The sequence below is a fragment of the Perognathus longimembris genome, chromosome 2 (assembly GCF_023159225.1).
Source record: "Perognathus longimembris pacificus isolate PPM17 chromosome 2, ASM2315922v1, whole genome shotgun sequence".
NCBI lineage: Eukaryota > Metazoa > Chordata > Mammalia > Rodentia > Heteromyidae > Perognathus > Perognathus longimembris.
Window position 1 is genome coordinate 75,425,079 of NC_063162.1, and position 21,803 is coordinate 75,446,881.

Consider the following 21,803-nt stretch of genomic DNA (forward strand, 5'->3'; position numbering starts at 1 on the left):
CAAGAACCACAGATTACTCAACAAGCTGCTTACATTTCCAGAACCCCAAATCTCCCAATAAACCTAGCTCCACATAAGTGAAAGGGAGATCTTTGAGAGCCAGACTTTGCCTTCACTCTTCCAAGTCTGCTCAGTTCATTCAAACCCATTTGAATACCTCTGCTTTGGAATCGCAAGACCACAGGGCCTTGTAGATGGGGTTGTTCTGTGATGATAGGGTTTCGGTGTCTTCTGTTCCCTGCCCTCTACCTCCACCCATTTACAACCACCAGTAAAAATGAGGAGACATTTATTGAGCTGTCTACAGCAGGTTGACATCCTTAAAATCCCAGACAAGGTTGTAAGCACAGCATTAATGGAGGCAGCGTAGTTCTACAGTGTGTGGGGTTTCTCTCTCTGGTGGGAGGTGGAACCCAGGGTGGCCCAGCTCTGATGAGAGCCTGGAGCCACATCTGGGATGCCAGGGGCTGCACCACTCCAGCCCTGGCAGCACAAAGCTACAGAAGATAGACATAAGACAAGACACATGACTGAGTGCAGGCACACCCCAGGACCTGCAGTTCAGGAACAAGTGGGGGCAGGGGGAAGATGAGTACATCAAGTCCTTGAAGGATTACAGATGGCATCACAGACATGCTCACAGCAAGCACATAGAATTCTCCCCTCCCCATGCTCAAGAGCAAACTGAGTCAGATGATGAGGGCAAACCTGGCCCTCTGTGCCCACCAGAGCCCTCGGGCCTCCTCCACATTCTCAGTGCTGGTGGTTATTCAAATGGAGTGGAAGTCCACCCAGGAAGGCTCAAAGCAGGAAACAGCCAGCCAGTTCTTTGGGGGTCCTTCTTGGGAATGGCTCCTGATCTGTGTCATCTCCAAAGATCCTTCATGCACACAGGCATCTCCCCTTCCCACCCCAGCCCTGGCTTAGGGCTCTCATGGCCTCCTCATGTCTCAGAGGCAGAGGGAAAGCCCAGGGCCCAGAAGCATGGAAGAAACCAGGTTAGAGCAGCCATCCCCATGCTTAGCTGACTCCTGCTGCTCCTGGAGCCCAAAGGCTGGGCAGTTTTCTATAGCCAGGTCCTCTGTCCTGCACAAGGTAGCTTGTCACCAAAAGGCTGCGTGAGAGTCACATTCTGGCCCACTCACAGGATTGCACACATAGCTGGGGCCATTTCTTCATCCAGGTGTGTGCATGGCTTTCACTGTGGCCTTACCACCCACTGGAGGTTTGACCTGCAGACCTCCAAGCTCCTCCAAGCACTAGTACCTTGTGATAGCCAGGGACCAAATCAAGGTCCAGCAGGTCAGTGGCACTGCTGAGATGCCCCATTATCTGCTCCCTCTGATTCCTGGTCCCAAGAGGAAGAGGATGGTGGCAAAGTCCTCCCTCTCTCCTTTCTGGAGGGCCCTGAAGGGAACATGGTCCTCAAAAAACTAAGAAGAGGATCTCTCCGGCTCTTTTTCAGGAGAAGGGTAGATCAAGCCATTGAGACCAAGTGAGTGGTGATGGATGCAGGTGTTTCTAGTTTTGGGTGTGTGGGAGCTCCGACCTTGATCCCCACAGAACCCAGGACAGAAATGACCGGGTTCAAGGGGAATCAGAGGGCCCCTCATCGGCTTCCCACTGAAACAGAAAATGGGGTCTTGCATGAAGCATATGAGAGTCCTGAACTCACAGTGCAGGTGGCCATGGAAAGCTGCAGCACCCCACAACCCTCTGGCCCCCTGGCTTTCCTAATTGTTACTCCATATTCTGCAGGTCTAGATACCTTCTCCTGGGCCTGCTCAGCCTGTCCCATGGATGCACATTCATGACAGGGGACAAGAGATGTCCTCCTCTCAAGAAGACCTGGTTTGGATGGAATTCAGCCTCTTAGATGGCACAGAACAAGAGCTCCATCCCAGGACTAGTCCTCCAAGCCAAGGGTCCCACACCTAGATCTCACCTCCCCCAAGCCCTCTTCCCAAAGCAGGACTTCCTCACCTTCTTGTCCCTGTGCTTCCTTCAATCGCCCTGGGGCCAATGACTGGTGTTAGACAGAACCCAGGGGTGCCCCAGACTATGCAAAGCACTCAGTCCTAGCCCCTTCTACAGAACTGAAAAGAGGCCAGAGGAAAGGGCTTCACCAGGCTTTGTGCTGTGCACCCACTGCCTGTGACCTAAAGCCAGAACCTCTTGGACCAGTCCAAATATATCAGGTTGGCACAAATTCATTTAGACAGAAAACCACAGGATCCTGGAACCTCTGGGAGGCCACAGGCCCAAACACAGGGAACAGTGCCAAATGTGGGGTTCAGGTGGATTTTGATTTTACTCATTCATGATGATGGGTCTGAAAGTCACTGTTTCTTCTTCTGGCCGGGTGACTACAAATAACAGGGTCCACACCCTAGAGAATACTTCTTGGATCTGGGGTGCCATGCAGTCAGAGCACCTGACCCCACCAAAGGTAGAGGGCTGGGTCTGTGTGCTATGCCTAAGGTCCCGCGGCCTTGGCTTTTCCTCTGCTCAAACAACTTCCACTGTGGTTGGCCAAATGCATGAAAGGAGTTTGGTTTCTAAGAAAGGGAAAATAAACAGCATCCTCCCGCGGTTACACAGATAAACAGACACACAGAGACACACACACAGACATACACACACACACGCACACAATCTTACATGATACACACAGGAGTGCACTTGTCATTTTACCTGCCTAAGTTTTTAACTGGAAAGTTACTAAAGTACAGAGCCTGGAGAAGCATTAGAGGCCACATTATTTCACAAATGGGGAAACTGAGGCCCAGAACAAGGAGCCTTGTGTGCATAGTCCCAGCAGTCTGAGCCCATCTAGGGCAGATCTCGGGTTTCTGAATCCAGGCCATGGCCCCTTCCAAACATCTCAGGTCCCCTAGCAGTGTCTGATATCAAGGTGACAGCAGACACTTCCTTGACTGATACTTCTGATCTCCAGAGCAAGTGAGGTGATCTTGGGGTCAGAGGCAGGGCAAAGGCCACTGCACACCCAACACCCACAGCCAGAAGAAATCACTGAGCATGCCTGGGAAAGGCTAGAGTTTTCTTAGCTTTGCCAAAAACCCAGGAACTTACCTAGACAGCCAAGAACACTGGACTCATCACACAATGAGAGCGAGTGCCTTCTCCCACCAGCCACTCAGACATCCCACAGAAGCACTGCCCCCTGTCCCTTTATGAAACCCAGTGAAGCAACAGTCCCTGTGCCCAAAGTCCTCAAGCATTATAGAACATGACCCACAGACAGGAACAAGACCAAGAGTGCACACAAAATGAATGGGGACACATGAGCCTCTGGCTCTCCAACAACTTCCTCTACCTTCCCCCACCCTGGCCTGGCCTGACTTTCAATTCTTAGGCTGTGGCTATACAATTTACCATTGTTGGGGGCGGTCAGGATGGACAGTGGGGGGCATTCCATCCATCCACAGCCTCTGCTAACAGTGGCTGGGCATGGCATCCCCGCCCCCCCCCCAACCACCCTGGCAGCTGTCTGCAGTGGTCCAGCGTCCATGGCACACAGTGCAGTCTTTGCATGTATGTCAGAGTTCAGTATTTGAGCCCATGTGTCTGGGACTCTTCACCGTCCATGGCAGCAGGGTGGGGAAGCCCTGGGCCCAGGCCTTGGGCATGTGGAGATGACCAGTGCTTCAAATTCACAGACTCTCAGGAAGGCAGCTGGGTCATCCTAGTCATGGCTTTGACTTAAGAGGGGATGAGGAGGAATTGGAGACTCTGGGGAAGTGGGAACAGCTACTCTGGGCCACCACCAGGGACAAGAGGGACAGCAAGGAAGCCACCAAAGGATCCCAGCCCTACTTGAGTCTGGAACATGATGGAGATGGGAAAGGTCTGCCATGGGTCCCCAAACCTCTCCATCTCCACCCCAATTGCATTTCTGGCTCTCAGTTCTTCTTGGATCAAAAAAAGCACCAGAACTTTTCTGACCCTCAGCCCTATCTCCCCAACCGAAATTTCTAATTGGAGCTATCCCAACATTCTGGTACCTCGTAGCTGGGCATCTAGATGCCAAGACCCCAGGTGAACATGAGGAGGCCTGGGGCCGGCCTGCACTGAAGGACAATGGGCCCAATGGGTCCAAGCAGGACCTCTGGTAAGAGCTGAACCCAGGCTGAGAAAGGCCCCCGTCACACACTGAGGGACAGGGGTGGGCACCAGCCCACCTCCCCAAAGTAGGGGCTCTCTTCAGCCTAGGCCTCAGCTTACAAGGCCATGCCTGGGGTCAGGCCACCACTGAGGTGGGCCAGGATGCAGGAAGTAGCAGAGCTGGATCTGGGAAGAGGTGAGAAGAATGTGGGGTAGGGGGTGGTTAGGGCAATTACCCAAATTTGAGGAATATTTACATGTCAAATCAAGACCCAGGGGACCACGATGGGGGCCTATACCCAAACAAAGGGCCACCCTCTTCCCCTTGGGGAGGAGCCCAGCTTCCTATCCAGGACCTGCCCAAGGTGGGGGGGCAGGGGGAAGAGGCACATGCCTGTGCAGGCATCTTCCCACAGCCCCAGCCTGTGCAGGAAGAGGGAGAGGGGAGGTTCAGGAGGGGAAACTCAGGTGGCTGGGTTGTCAGCAGGGAGACCAGACATGCGGAGCTGGGAGCTGCTCTTGCTCAGGATGGAGAGCTGGGTGCCCCCATTCACACCGCTGCTGGCCAGAGATGGGTGACGCTGCTTGAAGTCCATGGTGAAGTAGCGGTTCACCTTCCAGCTCCGCCATTTCCGCTTGATCTCCGCCTGCACCTGCAAGGGGCAACTTCCTGTGATTTCCTAGATGTCCTCCTCCACTGCTGGCCTGCCCTGGCCTGGGTCTACCCTCAACCCCTGCCTGGCCTGGGATCTTCCCACTGCCCCCACAACCTGCAGCCCTTCTTGCTCCCCCAGGGCAGCCTGTGGCCCTGCCTCACACAATCTGGGGAGGTCTCTAGAGAGCTGCCTGCCCATGCCTTCCAGAGAGCAGTCCTGGGGTTGGCAGGGCCCTGCTAAGCATTTTCCTTGAGCACAGGGGTCAAGGCAAGGATCCTGGCCTCCGCTGACCAGCATGGGGATGGTCCCAGCCTTTGCTGACCACCAGCACTAGGATGGTCCCAGCCCTCTCACAGCCACCTGGGGAAGTTTACATACCCCGGATGTCCAGCCTCTATGAACAGTGACATCAGCTCCTCCTGGCAGACACAGCCTCTGCAACTTCCCAACTGACACCAACAGCAGTCAGGGCTGACAGCCACTAAGTGGTGTCATCTGCCCCTGGGCAAACACAGGCTCACACAGCTGCTGGCACAACAAGTGAGGCCATGCCTGGGGAATCTCAACATCCATACACTCCTCTTGCCATTTATCTGTGCACGGTATGCAAACTGCACAGCCAGATGTAGCAGCACTAGCCTCTCCATTTGTGCCTCCCACCTCCTCTGCAGGCCCTGACAAGCTAGCTACCCAGACTCTCCTAGCCACCTTCCACAAGGCCATCTCCATCTCTCCTTTTCTGTCCTAATCTGACCCTTGCTGTAGGCTGGCGATCACTGAGCCCAATATTCTAGTCTCCATTACAAAACGGGGGGAAAGTCTGCTGGGTCAGGACCATGCAGTTAGATAGGAGCCCTGGGCAGAGCCCTGCCTACTCCTCAAGCATCTGCCCAACCCGCCTGCCCCACTCCCCACACCTCTGCTCTGGGCTCCAACAAGCCAGAGAAGAAACCCCACACCCTTGCCCTGGCGATGGAGCACTCTAGAAAGGTTCCAAGTCTCTCCCTGGGGTCTGTTTCAAGTCTTCACCACCTCTTCTTCCTCAGAGCAGCAAGTCTGGACCAGACAGGCTGGTCTGCTGAGGGCAGCTCCCAGCACAACCACCCTAGTCAGCACAGGCTCCTGGGCCAGCCCCAGCCACCACCGGCCTGGCCATTGCTTACTGACAACTCCTCTCCTTACTGAGCATCTGATCGATGGCAAAGGGGTTCTGGGCAGCTCTGTGCCAGCAACGCAGATGCCTTTGGTGAGCAGAAAGACTGAAGGTTGGGCCTCAGTTGCAAAGAGGGAGAGATCCGCACCAGGACGAAGACCAGGGGCCCCATGGCAGGCAGTGTTCGCAGCCCTGCAACCAGCCTCCCCTCCCCCATGCAGGGAGCCTTGCAGAGGACTGCAGACAGAGCACTCATCCCAGCTGCTCCCTCGTGAACCCCACCTCCCTGCTGAGTGCCAGTTCCTTACCTCCCCATTCAGGAAGCAGTAGAGCACAGCCACCACGAAGCCCTGGGGAGAGAGGAAAGCACATATCTGAGAGGCCATGTTCACACACAATGCTGGGAGGATGGGGGGACACCTGGATGCAGAAAACTCCACAGGGGGATATCAAGGATCTGGGGTCCTGGGCTGGATAGGGGACATCTGCCCACCCAAGTGAGTGTACCCAGGGAGCCAGGTAGATCTGCCCCCCACTGATGCCCCAAGGCCTTGCATCACAAACTCCTTAGTCAACCCTTCCTATTCTTAGAGTCCAGCTCTTCCCTGTTGTTGGTGGAAAGCCCACCTTACACACCCAGAACAGACTCTCAACTAGTGCCCAGGCTCCTTCTGGGGGGAAGAGGGGAACCACGCAGGACCAAGACACCTGCATTGTATTTGTCCATCCGCATTGCCCTCAGCCTCTTCCCTTCCCTCTCAGCCCTCCCCCCTCAGCATTCCCTGATGAGACATGTCTGTATGTATCAAAGCAAGGATTGGGCATGGACACCCAGCAAAAACTCAGCTACTCTCCATCTACAGCAGACACAGCACTAAGACTTTCCTAATGCCCCTGCCCTGCTCCCCACAGTCCCTTGGCCCTAAGCTGGCTTTCCTCAGTCCCAGGGGAACCGGCAGGCTAAAAGCACAAAGGTGAGAGACTTGGGTTCTGATTCAGGGCTCAGAACTTCACCTGTACAACTCTGGGCTCACTGAGCTAAGTGCCAGGTAAAATGGCCTTGAATAAAAATAGGGGCAGATGCATGGGTCATTCACACAGGAGGCTCAGGAAGACAGCTCAGGAGCTGTCCCTTCTGTCAGCTCAGTCCCTTCTGTCCACCCCCTCCTCTCCATCTCTGTCCATTATTCATTCACTCAACTCCCTCTCCTCATCCCATCACCATTCACCTGCTAGCCTATGCATCAGTCTAGCTCCCTCAGCTCTCTGTGACCAGGCCCTAAGCTGGACCTCTGAGCCAGGAAGCCCAAATGGGGTAAAATCAAATTCCATCCCCCATGGGGTACAGTCCAACAGGCCAAAGCCAAGATGTGGACACCAGGGCTCTCAAAACAACCCCACCCATCATCCCAGGCCGCTGCAGAGTTGCTACCTCAGTCACCCCAAGGAGCCTGCCTCAGGCCCTAAACATGATGATGTGCTGGGCTTTGCTCTACCCCCCCATCTACGTGGGAGGGGGTCCTGGGCTTGTCTGCCTCTTCCGTATGGGATCCTTTCTCACTCTCTCACGTCCCCCTGGCCAGTAGGGATTAGTCACGGAAGCAGGGACCCAAGGTAGCCTCAGTTCAAGTGTGGTTGTGAGACCCCATGCCCGCCAGCCCAAGGAAGACACAGGCACGTGGGAGTCATGGAGAAAGCCTCTGGGGTGTTCTGGTTTATTCAAAGGAGGAGCCAACAATTTATACCCCCAAAGGAAAGGGGGTACTGGATCTTAACGATTGGCCTGATGGACTGTCCCTCAGGTGATGTCATGGAACTTCCTCTATGGGCGAAGACCACAGCCCCCCCAAGGACCGGGCCTCCGCCATTGCCCATGTGGCCGAGCCGAGAGGCAGGGCTGCTTTGCTTCTCTTCCGGCAGAACCCGGAAGATGGGAGTGGCTAGCTTTTACACTGTCCCAGGGCTGGTGGAAGGGCAGCGTTTCGGGAGCTCTCATCCCCCTTCCCTCATCAAGGCCAAAACTGAATCCCCAACATCGATGAACTGAAAATAATGTCTCCTTAGACAGACCTCAGGATCCCAACTCAGAGATGGCCTGACATTAGTGTCTCCCTAGAGCAGCAGACAGGGCTGCCCCATTGCATCTGTGCCCTAGGAGTCATTTCAGAACAGAAGTGCTGAAGCCCACAGGCACAGTGTATGTGGTTCCCCTACCAGCTACAGGCCCAAGCCCAGGCCCCAGGCCCCAGCCCCAGTCAGCTCTGCCCTCCAGGGCATCGTGCCTACCTGAAAGGAACCCAAGCCCAGTTCAAACACAAGTCTTTCTCTCTTGCTGACATTCTCTGGAGAGAAGGCGAAGACCGTGTAATGTATTCCAAACAAGGGGATGAGCAGCAGGGTAGACCGGGCCAGCCGTCTGTCAGGAGAAAGCAAGGCATCTGCTCGGGGGGCTGCTCGAGCTAAGGGCCAGAGACATGGAGGGCAGAGAGCCCAGTGCCAGTCCCTGGCTCTCCCCTAGTTCCCATTCCCAAATCTGCTCAGTGACCCCTCCCAGTACAGTTCAAGAGGCTTCAAAGAACCATAGAAGTCACTGACCAGAGCAAGGCTTCACGCACTCTGGTGCTAAGGCCAGTCTGCAGAGCCCCACCAGTGTCCTGCAGAGCCACTTACGAACATATGCAGGATCTATAAGCCCCCATGGACAGTGTGCAAAACACACTGGGAAATGAAGGCAGAGAAAGCACAGGATGGGGCTGGAGTCTCCCAGGCCAGGCAAACTTCTCATCCTGGAAAGGAGCTCTGCCCCTGAGAACCAGAATCAGAGGTTTTCTGAGTCCAGTGCTGGCTGGAGACACTGGCTGCCAATGATAGGCTGTGCTGATGATGGGGAGGGGAATAAGGGTGGGCCTCAGAGACAGACTTTGGAAGGGCTCTGGGCAGGACTGTCTCTGGACATAGCTGCTGCCCAGTAACCTGGTCAGAGGAAGAGAAGGCATTTGGTCTGCAATGGGGCAGGCCAGGGAGCCCACCAAGCCAACAGAGGCCAGTCTCTCACATTCCCCAAAAGATTGGGGTACAACCCTATTCTAAGGGTTCAGAGCATAGAAACCACAGTGAGAACATTTGAAGAATGTGCTTTCCAGGCCTGCTCTGCAGGGATCGAATGCTCCCTGCGCTTCCAGAGCAGGATGCCATCATCCGCCCTAGCCCACTGACTCCCTGTGGGCCTTCTGGAATGGTCCAGCCTTGCACTCTAGACACTGCCTCTCAGCTATGGTCCTGCCTTGCCCTGTCCTGCTTTGCAGACATCCCTTCTTGGCTGTGCCCTGCCCTGTACTGCAGACATCATCCCTCGACTGTGCCTGGCCCTGTAGACATTGCCCCCTGGCTGTGCCCTGCCCTGCACTGCTGAGATCGCCCCTCAGCTGTGCCTGGTCTGCCTCCTTTGAACCACCAGTCTCACCCATGGCTGGCACAGCTTAGCCCTTGGCAGTGGACGATGGGTCACTGGTGGCCATTTGATGAAGGGAAATTACACCCTGTGCCTCTCCCACCAAGCCTCCCTGTGGGAGAACATTCTATAAATGTGGGGCTCTCGATTTCTAGAAAAATCAAATCCTCAGAGTCTGTGACACACTATGGTGTGCCCCAGGTGGCATGGAACTCAGTGTCTTGGCTTCTGAAAAGAGAAGGCAGAAGGGAGGAGGAGGAGACAGAAAAGGGAAGGAGGTCTTCAAGAGGAGGTTTGACCCAGAAGGAGGTCCTGCGTGCTGGCCACCCTGCCCCTTCTCTGCTCACAAGCAACAGATTCTAAAGGTCCCAACAGAATGTGAGTAGCCTCTATAGATTTAAGCTCTGAGAAATAGTTTGCAGCTACAAAGACTGAGGTCCAGGGAAGCAAAGAATCTGGGAAGGCCACACAAGAGGCAGTAGATATCCTGCCTCTCTTCCCTGTTGGCCCGGCCAGGCCCCCGGTGCATCTGTAATGCCAAGGTCCATCCCCATGCCCTGCCCACCCTCCCACGAGACTGCAGAGGACTCACAAGACACACAACATCCACATGCAACAGCGGGGCAGGCGCAGAGGCCTAGCAGCCTCCACGCTCCTCCAGCCTGGCAGGACGCAAGCTCAAGACAGCGGCCGCGGCAGCATGCGTCCCCCTCCCAGCCATGACTCCCGGCCACAGCCATGGCCACACACACTTACAGAGTAATGGTGGACAGTTCTGACATCTTGCAAGAGTGCTGCTGAGCCCGCTGTGGCTTGCAGTAGCATTTCTGCACGCAGCTGCTGGGTGCGACAAGATTAGCACTTCTGTCAGCTGGGCCATTGGGCAGAAACAAAACTGAGGAGGGATTTGGGGAGACTCAGAGTGGGCAGAGAAGCTGAAGGGATGGAGAGGACCAGGACAGTTGTGGAGGAGAGTGAGGAAGCTAAGGGCCAAGACAAGATCCAAAGAAATCAATACCCTTACACGTACACGTGTGTGCACAGCTACATCTGCACATGTGAGCACTTGCGTTGCCACCACTCATGGGTATGGGTTCTAGACAGGGCCAGGCTGTGCCCAGGCAATCAACCAGCCCCAAGCTCAGAGCCCACCCTGCCAAAGCAGCTGGAAACATGCCTTGGACCTCACGTACCACCCAGCACCAGAACCACTGGCCAGCCCTGGCCTTGGTGGTCAAGTTCCCCTGGTGTCCTCTGGTGTCCCCTATCCTCTCTCTCCTCCAACCCAAACCTCCCTCCCAGGATGTGAGCACAGACAGGAGGAGCAGAGGAAGGTCAGCTTGAGGGGATTGTGATGAACACTTCCCTACACTGTTCACCTATTTGGCTTCACATCAGTTAAAACTGTATCTACAAAGAAAGCACTTCCTTACTTGTTCGAGCCACAACTTCAGGGCTCCACAGCCACCTGTGACCATGGGTTGACCATACAGATGCAGGATACTGCTGTCATGGAGAGTGACACCAGACAGATTCTCAAAGGTCACTGGGCAAGGGCTACAGGCATCACCCTAGGACCCTGGGGTCTGCAGAAACCTCCCTGAGGAAGTGGCCAGCCTAGCTCCAGGTTCTCCTGGGCAGTGAAATGCTCCATGGCCTTGAGCTGCACCTCCCTCTCGCTAGCCCTTTCTGGTCCTGCCCAAGCTTGAGCTGGAATGAGCCACAGACGCTTCTCTTCCTTTCAGAGATGGCTGTGGCAACTTAGACAACAAGTTACTTGCCCACAGACCACGTGGCACCACCCAACAGGTGCAGAGACTCCTGTACAAGCAGGGGAACCGATAAATCCCTGTAGACCCGTTGGCAAATAGGACACATTGGTGCCTCTCCAGGCTTCTGTCCTCTCCATACATATAACCTTGAGGTGGGGTTAATGGGCCCATCGTGCACAGGAGAAATGTGAGGTGTGGTTCCATGCTGTGAGTGGTCCCCAGACCAGCAGCACGGACCTAGCTGAGAGCTTTGAAGAAATGAAAACCCAACTGCCAACCTGCTGGCTCAGAATCTGCACTTTAACAACCTCCCCTCCAGGGGCTACACACAGGAGTCAGGCTCAGGAAACCATTATGAAATGTGTATGCACCTGAGAAGTTTTCATGTGTCCCCAGTAAACACTGGAGCTTGAACTCAAACCTCATACTTGCTCAGCTTGCTGGCTAGGCTAGTACTCTACCACTTGAGCCAAGCATCCAGCTGGCTTTTTGCTGGTTATCTTGGGGATGGAGTCTCTGAGAATTTCTGCCCAGGCTTACTTTGAACTGTGATCCTCCAAATCTTAGCCTCTTTGAGTAACTAGGATTACAGGCCTGAGTTTAGGCACCAAGCCCAACGGTCTTTCTTGTATGTACACAGAGGCAGAGGCAATTAAGGATGCTTTGCTCACTGGTTAAAAGAACATGGTTGAGTTTATAGGAAAGGCTCCATTCCCATACTTGAAGGGATGGCCAGTGACTCTTCAGCCTCAGCTGGATGGATGGTGGACACAAGGGCACATTACTGTGTTTGTGGCCTGTACAGGATGCCAATACCCAGCCTGAACACTGTATTTTCTGAGTATCCTCTTTCTTTAGCTCCCAAGTATGCCTGCCCTTCCTAGACCTGAGATAGTTCCACAGTAAACACAGGTGCCTCTGGTTTATAAAAGATTTCTTAAAAGTGTTCGTAAGAGCTGTAAGTGGCAAGTTTGCTGGGATGGGAGGGCAGGGGGAACAGGTGACAAGGGAGAGTTCTCAAGGAAACTGAATCTAGAGAAAGAAAAGAAGCAGCCCCCACAACACCACCACCACTCCTCAGGCCTCCTATGACTGCAAGGGACAAGCTGCAAAGCAATCAACCAGCCGGTGGCAGAGCAGCAGAGCCAGGAGCCCAGGAGCGTGAGAAAGACTGAGATGCGAGAGTCTCAGGACAATTAGGGAAAGGGAAAGGAGGTCCATCCACAGGAAGAGAGAGGCCTGGAGCTGTGGAGGTCAGCTCTGAGCTGGCTCCGAGGGAGGACAAGAACCTCAGACAAGGGGGTTGGGTGAAGCTGCCTGAAAAGCAGTCTGAATCAGAAGGCAGGAGCCCCCTGCTCCCCTTGAAGCCTCTCTCTGCCAATCAGGGAGCCATGGCTTCCAGACCCAGCTCTGGGATAACTGTGCTGTGTGTCACAGGAAGGTCGAAGCCATGCTGAGCCTTGCCACTTCCATCTGTCCCCAGGGATCCAGCACAAGGTTTCTATAGTGACCAAATGCCACGAATACTTCTGTGGCCAGGCACACCCTCGGAAGCACTCAGCAGAACAGAGGCCCGTGGAGGCCCCCAGCACGCAACACCACCTTCAGCTCTGATCCTAAGATCTGCAAACGGCTGAACCTCTACCCCACCGGGACCCCCAGGAGCTAGGATGCTGTGCATCCCAGAATCCAGCCCCAACTCCAGGAAGTGCTCCCTGGAACTTTAACACTCCACTGGCAGCATAGGGCTCCGAAGATCCTGTGAGCTTCCCTGCCCACCCCCAATGCTTCCCCCAGGAGCTCTGGACGGACCAGTAGCTCTGTACTCTCAGACAGTGGGAGCCAGGCCACTGACTTGCTATGTGATCTTAGGTGATGTCATTGCCCTGTGTTGGGCCTCAGTTTCTCCATCTGCAAAATGAGAGTGAAGGGTGATAACCGCCTACTACCTCCCCTGACCTACAGGGACAGCCTTGTGGTAGATGCAGTCGAAGATGGAAGATGGACGGCTGGGCTTTGCGCACAAGCCCTTGTTCCATTCCCCTGCAGCTTAGTTTTCCAGGCTCAAGAGGCAGCTGCCAGTGCCTATCTCCCAATGAGAGCCAGCCTGGGACCACTAGATCTGCAAAGTGAGGCGGTGGCTCCTCTTGCACAATTCCATCACCTAGAAACCTCCATCCTCCCATTTCAGAACCAGAGGCCCTCATAGCAGTGCACAGGGAAACCTTGGTCCTCAGGCAGTGGCTGGCCCACCTGCCCTGCCCTACCCTGCCTGTCCCAGGAGCCAGCCCTGCTGCCTCAGGATGAAGGCTTCCTGCTAACTTATGCCCATGCCCAAGTCTCCCTGAGCCTTGATATAGCCCTTGACCCCATGGCTGGCCAGTCATTCTACCAGGAGTGTCAGGCAGGCAAGATGGGGGTGAGCTGGGTACTGCTGGCCCTGCAGGGCCCAACACCCCAGTGGGTCCTTCTGAGGTATGATGGTCTACGGAAGGAAGACAAGCCCTTATCATCTGAGCAGCTGGAACCAACCTACAGGAAAGGGGGTGAATGCTGGTCTGAGGACACCGGCAGGGGGTCCTCTCGGGCTTTCTTGGGGACTCCCAGGCTTAAGTTTGTTCTGGAAACAGAGGAAAAAACCAGAGAGCTGTTGTGGAACAACCTAGGAGCCAGGCATGGCCCTGGGGTCTCCCTTTCCCTCCACACCTGCCATCTCCAGCCTCCCACCACCAGGCTCTTCCCTCGTCCCCATGCAGATGCAGCCCCTCCCTCCTCAGGCCAGGTCTCTTCTTCCAGGAGGCCTTTGTCATGTGCTAGGTCAGACCCAGCTTCCAGCATGGAGAATTTGAGGCCAGGGAGACAGCTGTGGTCAAGTCTGGGCACATGGCTGCCCGCACCACAGCTGTGGCCCCATCCCTCCTGCAGGGCTCATGGATCCCTACAAGAAACTCTCAAACTAAAAAATGGGGTTCCATCTCACACACCTTACTCAGCTCCCCTATAAAGTATTCTCAGTCCCTATCATGTGTTCTGGGTCCCTATCAAGTATTCTTGATTCCTATAAAGTATTCTCTGTCCCTAACAAGTGTAACTGTTCCTGGCCCCTATCAAGTGTTCTGGGTCTCTATCAAGTATTCTGAGTTCCTATCAAATATTCTCAGCCCCTACCAAGTGTTCTAGGTTCCTATCAAGTGTTCTAGGTGCCTAGCATTACTGAACTAATCTCACACTTGCCAACAGGGTCTCCCCATCCTGGAAACATTCAGGCACAGGGCTGAATTCAACAAGTCAAGCTGGTCCCCTATCCAGCCTCAGCCTCCACCTTGCTTACCTACCTATGCATCTGTAATTTTCATATCTGGAGCTTGAGACCAGCAGATATTTGTCTTTCTCTACATACAGGGCTTGCTCAGCTTGTAAGATATTTCTACACTACTCCAACTAATTGTGACTAGCTTTGTTTTGACTAAATGTGGCCAGCTTTGTTTGGACCAAGACTGAGTCCCTATGTGTGTGTCCCTGCACATGCTGGAGGGTGGGGAAGGAGGTAGAAGATCCAAGCCAAAGATGAAGTCCTGGGGTCTTCAGAAGAAGAAACAACCCCTCCCAAGAAGGGGAGGAGACTGAAGGTGGCAGAGTTCCAGAAAGTTCCAGAGTTCCAGTCTGTCTGAGCTGCCCCCAGGACCAAATACCAGAGGTGACTCAGTGAAGAAGCCAGGCCAAAATCAACAGGAGAAACTGAGGCTGGACACAAAGACATGGGTTCAGACACTGGACAGTGAACTGAGGGAAGAGCAGGGCCCTCTCTTGTGATTCCCTGAGAAGTGGAAAGAGACAATCTCTATAGGGCAGGGCAGATAGCAGCAGAGGGCTAGCCCAAACAACACATGCTGATTTACATTAATGTAACAATTTTCTACTATGGAACAGACACATAGAAGTGAAGGATGGTAAAAAAAAAATTTCCAAAAGCATGGGAAAATGGACAGCAAATTGAAACCAAAAAAAAATTCCCTCATTTCCAATATATTGCAATGACTGAAAAGGCAGAGAAAATGGGGTAAACTGCCCAGATGCTAGGCTAACTGCCCCTACCACTATCCAGCCCCAGCCCCCTGGGGATCAGAGAAGGATCCAGACTGGCCAAGCAGACTGAGAGCAAGCTCCACTTCCCCCAGGGTTCCCCAAGGAGCCCAGGGAAGGACCTAGGTCTTCGTCTCTGAGCCATCCCACCCTCCTCTCACCTATCCCCAGAGAAGGGCTGGGGTACTAGGGAGGGCTCTGCCAGGGCCTCACTGCCACCCAACTCATTCTTCCTGGACAGACATCAAGGTGTACAACACCAAGTTGGGTGTCTGATGAAGACAGAACCAGGTACTAATTATTCTGTGACAATCCCACAGCTCCTGTCAAGCTGCAAGAACTGCCTGTGCCAGGCCTCCAGCCAGCCACATGGAGCCACCAGCCTTCCTCCTTGTCTGAAATAGTCCCACATCCCAGCTGGGCATGCTCTACTTCCAGAGGCCAGCAAGGTGAGGGGAAATGATTTCAGGATGGGAAGGGAGGGGCATAGCCTAGAGCCAACTCCAAACATGCGATTTGCGAATCAAATGGCTGTGGAAGTGGAGAAGGCCTCATGTGGTAAGAGATGTCCTCAAACCCAAAATCCACAAATGAAGCAGATATCCCTCAGCCAGAGGAGGAGGATACTGAGGAAACAGGACCAAAAAGACACAGAGGTGGAGGAGCTAGCCTAGGGGAAGGAGAGAACGAATCTCTTTGCAGTCTACCTCAATGGGACACCTACCCAAATGATGGGTCAGTGGCCCTGACCAGCATCTACACATTGGGGGAGGGTGACTGTCAGGCATCCGTGTACCCAATGGTACTCACAAGCTTCCCACAGAACCAGTATCCCCAAAGGAAACTCATCTCCAAATAACCAAGTCCTTAGCCACTCTAGGGACTTTGATGTTTTCTACTTTAGATCTTCTAGAATCACACCGGCTCTGTCATCTCTTTCTCTCTGTCATTCCCCTGTCATGTCAATGGATGGGAAGGTTCTAGATTGGCTGGAAGGTGGGAGGTTCTAGGAAGGGCAACTCTATTTCAGAGGCAGTTTAATCAGGAAGCTAGCTCACCCAGTCAGCAAGGACCACACCTCATCCTGCCTGCAAGCCTAGTGTAGGGCCCATGTGGCAGTCAGAAATGGCTTTCACATGGTGGTACTTACAAGTAGATGCTGGATTCATTGCCGCCCATGTCTGGAGACTGAAGTTTCTGCACAAGGATGACGATGATGCCGATGAAAAGCACGAAGTTAACCTGTGGAGCAAAGAGCAGCAGGTGGAAATGACTATGGGCAAGGCTCACACTATCAACTATCCCCCAGGACACTCAAGATCCCACCCAGATTTCTAATTCAAGATGGTGGCAGGAGAACCCTCATATGCCAACCCCAGGCTCCCCTAGAGCCATGGAAGTGAAGGAACAGAGGTCCACAGGAGTAAAAAGACTGCCATGCATGAGCCAGGCAAGTAAGCAATGTCTGGAAAGAGAAAGAAAGTAGGATTGGAGTGACAGAAAAACCAGAACTTGAAAGAGAGGAAGAGGCAACCTCCGAGGTAACAGCCTCCTTCTGGAAAACCTCCTCCAAGTTCTTCTGAGCATAGTCATTCACACCTATAATCCCAGCACTTGGAGGCTTGAGAGGCTGAGTGAAGGGGGAGCATGAGTTTGAGGCAAGCCTGAGCTCCATAACCAGACCTTGTCTAATAAAAACAGAAGGAAACTCCAAGATCAGAGTCACGACATGTGGGGAGGCAGCGGGGACAGGCAGAGGCTTTGCTAATTGCACACTGCAGCACTTGCCTGCTCCAGAGATCTGACACAAAGGCTTTCTCAACAAAGTGGGAAGCTGTGTGTGGAGCAGGAGAGGCGGAGGCTGGGAGCAAATAAATAGAAACAAAACAAGGAACAACACAAGACGGTGCAGGGACAGCTTTGGGGTGCAGCCAAAGCCATCCTTAGAGAAAAAGACTGAGAACCTAAAGCCGATCTAACTAAAAAATAATAGCTGCTAAAAAATAACAAAGCCAGAGAAAGATCACCACAAATTCAACCTACACAAGAAGGAAATGAACACAGGGAAAGAAAGCAAGAAAGAAAGCAAGAAAGGAAGGAAGGAAGGAAGGAAGGAAGGAAGGAAGGAAGGAAGGAAGGAAGGAAGGAAGGAAGGAAGGAAGGAAGGAAGGAAGGAAGGAAGGAAGGAAGGAAAGGAGGAAGGAACTGGACAAAATAAAAGCCTTTCTTCCTAAGAAAGAAACTGGACAAAATAAGAGCCTCGATCCATGAAAATATTTAATGTTTGTTTCATTCCTTTGCTTCTATAGCCCAACCAGAAAGGTGACACATACTTCCTCCTCTGTCCCTCTTGTTCTCTGCTACATGTCTACAATTAGCTCAGCAAGTGCTTCTCAATCCAAAAGTTACAATTCGACAATCAGGCATGAGAAAGAGGACAAGAGATATGTTTTACATCCTAGGAGAATATGGATCTGATCAAAAATCTCAGCTGGAGCAACAACCTCAGAAATTTTTGAAAGTACTCAAAGATATATGCATGAAAAGGCATCAGGCCAGGATAGTTTTATGAACATCAAAAAAAAAAAAGATGTAATTTACATGCGCTTAATTGTTTCAGAGCAAATCAAAAGACAATTTCTATTTACCTACAAGGGTAACAAAACCCAGCTACAAAAAAAAAAAAAGAAAGAAAGAAAGAAAAGAAAGAAAAACCAAGTATGGCACTGCACATCTACAATCCAAGCAAGAGGAGGATATTGAATTCCAGGCCCTAGAATTCTGTCCCAAAAAATAAAAATAAATTAAAAATAAGAATAAAATAAATAAAACCAGAAAAGAATAACACCTACACACACATGCACACACACACACACACACACACACACACACACCCCACAGAGTTTAATTAAAACATTAATAAGCAATTTAGCAAGGTACTAAAAGAGAAAACAAATCATAGTGACAAAGATTTCATCCAAGATTCCTTGGATGAAACCTACAAATATTTGTCAAAATATCAGTTGAAACAACAAGTTTCCATTGTCCCCTACAAGGCAGCAAATAGCTCAGTACAGAAATATCAGCAAAGACAGAAGTATTAGAGGTTAGCATCTTGTACCTTGCCCACAGAGGGTGATTTTCCATCTGCAAAAATGTTAAACAAATGCATCTTTTGTCTCCAATATACTATTTGCAAAGGTTTCAAAGACATATTTGCATGTATTCAAGGCTAGGCACAAATGCATTCCATCTGGCAGTGTTCACAGTGAAATAACTGAAATACTGTAAATGTTGATCACTAGGGGTATGACCCCCATCAATGAGTGTATCCACAACCCAACTGATAAAAGTCAGAACTCTACTTGACTTTTAAAAAACAAAACAAAAAATATAGTCAGGCACCGTAGCTCACGCCTGTAATCATAGCTATTCAGAAGCCTGAGATCTAAGGACCCAGGTTTGAAAGCAGCCTAAGCAGGGATAGCCCATGGGACTTATCTCAAACTAACCAGCAAAAAGCCAGAAGTGGATCTGTGGCTCAAGGGGCAAAGTACTAGCCTTTAATCTAAAAGCTTAAGGACAGCACCCATGCTCTGAGCTCAAGCCTACAATTCGGGGGAGGGTGGGGAGGATACTAAAACCAGCTGGGAAGAGAGACTTTCACAATTCGATGCAGAGTAACTGCCAAATACCAAAGTCAAAAACAGGAACAAAAGGGACAAATGTTGGAAAGGAAGGGAAAAACTGTTTTTATTTGCAGATTATATAATTTTCTACATAGAAATCCCATGTGAAGCACATTAAAAGGGGTAAGAACTAATAAGAAAGTTTGAAAACACATTTAAGGAAAGAACAAAAAACAAAAGCCAATAATTTACCTAAACTTTCGCAGTAACCCATCAGAAAACACAATGAAAGAATGTTCTTAGACTTTACACAACCCCAAACTGGGGGACTTCCTAGATATGAACCTAACAAGAACAAGGAAGAAAGCTTAAAAATATCCCAAAGGTATTCAGTGAAGAAGTGTGCACCTCTATTAGTTCCAGCATCACAGGAGGTGGGATGGGAGGATTACAGCTCAAAGCTAGCCCGGGCTAAAGTTAGCCAGGCTCTATTTCAGAAAGCAAGCTGGGTGGGATAGCTTGTGCCTATAACCCCCAGCTAGGCAGTTGGTAGAGTATCACAATCCAAGGCTGGTTCTGGATTTAAAGACTGAGGTTCTATCTGAAATCATACAGGTAGTACCTAGGCCCCAGTAGGGAGGGGCTGAGTGACCTGTCTATCCGTGTTGCAGAATACTATGTTGCACGAGGAAAAGAAAGCTCATCTATGCTGACCATTTCAGCTCCCTCCTTCCCTGCCCTTCTGCACAGGCCCTCCTCCTAACCCTCCTCTTTGCCCCAAGGACACTCACCATGATAGAGCCAACCACGGGGCCTTTGATCACCCACCACAGAGCCGTGCTATCATTCATATCCCAGCAGCTGAAAGATGTGCAGAGAGGAAAGAGTTGTATTCAGGTGTCAGGCCAAGCACCTTCAGAACACTGCCCAGCTAGCTGGTTTCCTGTGCTCTGTCCATTTCCCGAGGAGGGGCTGGCTTTCCTAGGAGAGCTCTGTGTTACAGAGGTCAGGCCCTGGCTGTACAGCCTTTCATCTGGCCCTGGCCCTTTCCCTCCCATGCCCTGTAAAGCAATGGAGTTCTCAGAGGACCCCATGTATCCCCTGCAGACCAGAGGACCTGGGGACCATGTGGACCTGGGGCTAGATGGGTAGCCAGACAGTTCCTGTGAAGCCAGACACCATGGAGGACCTGGGGGAGGACCTGCTCCACTCTGGCCCTGACCTGGGTTTATACTCACCCTGTATCATCGAAGTAGAACCTCAGAGTGGCCCACACTGTCACACAAACAGTAGGGGTTCCTGGGAAAACAAGCAAAGGGTATCATGGTAACAGAGGCCTCTGTCCCCTAGCACTGGGAGTTCCTGGGTCCCACACTGCCCCTCATATCCAGACTTTCTGAGAGGTGTGTGCTGCTCCTTCACAGTCGAGGACAGGACTTGGGCTGCCTCATTGCTCAGCAATGTTCCTAGGGTACAACTTCTCCCTTGGACAGGGTCCCCTGTCTCAGGGCAATGAAACAAAAAGGGTTCAGCAAAGACAGGTGGCCTTTGACTCAGGCAGGGCTCCCTCCTCAGCTGGTAACCCCTGAAGCCAGGACCAAAGCCACATCTGAGCCTCAGACCACAGCCCATGCCGGGCAGCAGTGACTTACCCCAGCCAATGATTGTGTACCAGTAGAAGTATCTCCTCTCCGGGAAGAAGGTCTCCACCAGCAGCGTGAATAGGTATAGCCCCTCGATGAACAGCCAGAAGTAGTTGGACACCACACAGTAGTGAAAGAAAACCATGACAGCCTTGCAAGCCACCTGCAGGACAGCAGAGCAGGAGGGGTGAGCTCTTGCCTATCTCCATGCAAACCCAGGGCAATCTAGCCCCACAGGACAGAGGCAAGTCCTAGGGCTCTTCACTTCTGGCCTGCTCAGGCTCAAACACCACAGGGATCTGGGGATTCAATGCTCCTGGATGGCAGATCTGATTCTAGAGCATCCTGTGAATTGAAGTTTCTCAGGGAGGCAAAACAGACAAGCACTAGAAGGGAGACATAAGATACCAGGCCCTTCCACCCCACCAGGGCAGGGGTGGAGGGACAGAAGCAGCACAAGATCCCTACAGAAGGCTCCTTGCAAAATGAAGAGCTGGATCACTCACAGGTAAAGGAGACATACTCTGGTCTCCAGAAATCTCTTCTCAGAGAGCCTCCAAGCATACCTTACTAGCCAGGCCCAGGATTTCATATTGCTCTGAGTAAAAGACCACAGCCAGTGACCAGTGAATGACGGGGGAGGGGAAGGGGATGGAAAGATCACAGACAATGATCAGGTGAATCATAGGGGCTACACAGCTGACTAACAACTACGGGCTGGGCAAGACCCCTCTGAGCCTCAGTTTCCTCCTTGAAGTGAACCTTGAATCTTTGCCTCACCTTCCTGGAATGTGCTCCCAATGCAAGGCCCAAAAGAGGGAAGGAATGTGTCTAGGGTAACATCACATATGGATTACTTATGACTACTTGGCAACTTCTCTCAGGCTTCCTCAATTATTGGGAACAGCACCTTCAGGGAGACTGGGGCTGCTGGCACAAGGGGCGGTTGAAGGGCCTGTCTGCAGGGGTCCCAGGATTGTAGGACCTGCCTTCAGGGGTCTTGGGGGTGGAGGGCCTGTCTGACAGTGTCCCCAAGGTCCCAGGCTCACTCACGGTGGAGATGAAGCAGTGATTACTGTCCTGCTCAGCATACAGAATCCAGTCCTTGATGAAGACAGAGATGGCCCTCAGCATGAAGGACACAAACAGGTTCATGTGGATGAAGTTTCGGGTGCAATGCAGCTTCCTAGGTGATGGCCAGGGAGGAAGGAGATATGAGTCTCAAGCCCATAGCCTCTATACCCCCCACTCTGGGGATGCTCGAGGTCTACTCATGGCTCATCTCAGAAAG

General features: G+C 52.3%; 1 protein-coding gene across 6 annotated transcripts in view; it reads right to left on the reverse strand.

Annotated features, from left to right (window-relative positions):
* Positions 1 to 272: 272 nt before the first annotated feature.
* The window catches only part of Adcyap1r1 (ADCYAP receptor type I), a 51,229-nt gene continuing 29,698 nt past the window's right edge, over positions 273 to 21,803 (reverse strand). For 2 of the 6 annotated variants that reach the window (XM_048339516.1, XM_048339521.1), the window contains 10 exons: positions 21,566 to 21,698; positions 20,522 to 20,675; positions 20,108 to 20,168; positions 19,661 to 19,730; positions 16,391 to 16,482; positions 13,694 to 13,777; positions 10,142 to 10,225; positions 8,221 to 8,350; positions 6,243 to 6,284; positions 273 to 4,778 (listed from right to left, as the gene is read on the reverse strand). In XM_048339516.1, coding sequence (XP_048195473.1) covers positions 4,590 to 4,778; positions 6,243 to 6,284; positions 8,221 to 8,350; positions 10,142 to 10,225; positions 13,694 to 13,777; positions 16,391 to 16,482; positions 19,661 to 19,730; positions 20,108 to 20,168; positions 20,522 to 20,675; positions 21,566 to 21,698 — 1,039 coding nt within the window. In that variant the 3' untranslated portion in view covers positions 273 to 4,589. The remainder of the gene's footprint in view (positions 4,779 to 6,242; positions 6,285 to 8,220; positions 8,351 to 10,141; positions 10,226 to 13,693; positions 13,778 to 16,390; positions 16,483 to 19,660; positions 19,731 to 20,107; positions 20,169 to 20,521; positions 20,676 to 21,565; positions 21,699 to 21,803) is intronic. The other 4 variants (XM_048339519.1, XM_048339517.1, XM_048339518.1 and 1 more) reach the window with 4 other exon arrangements.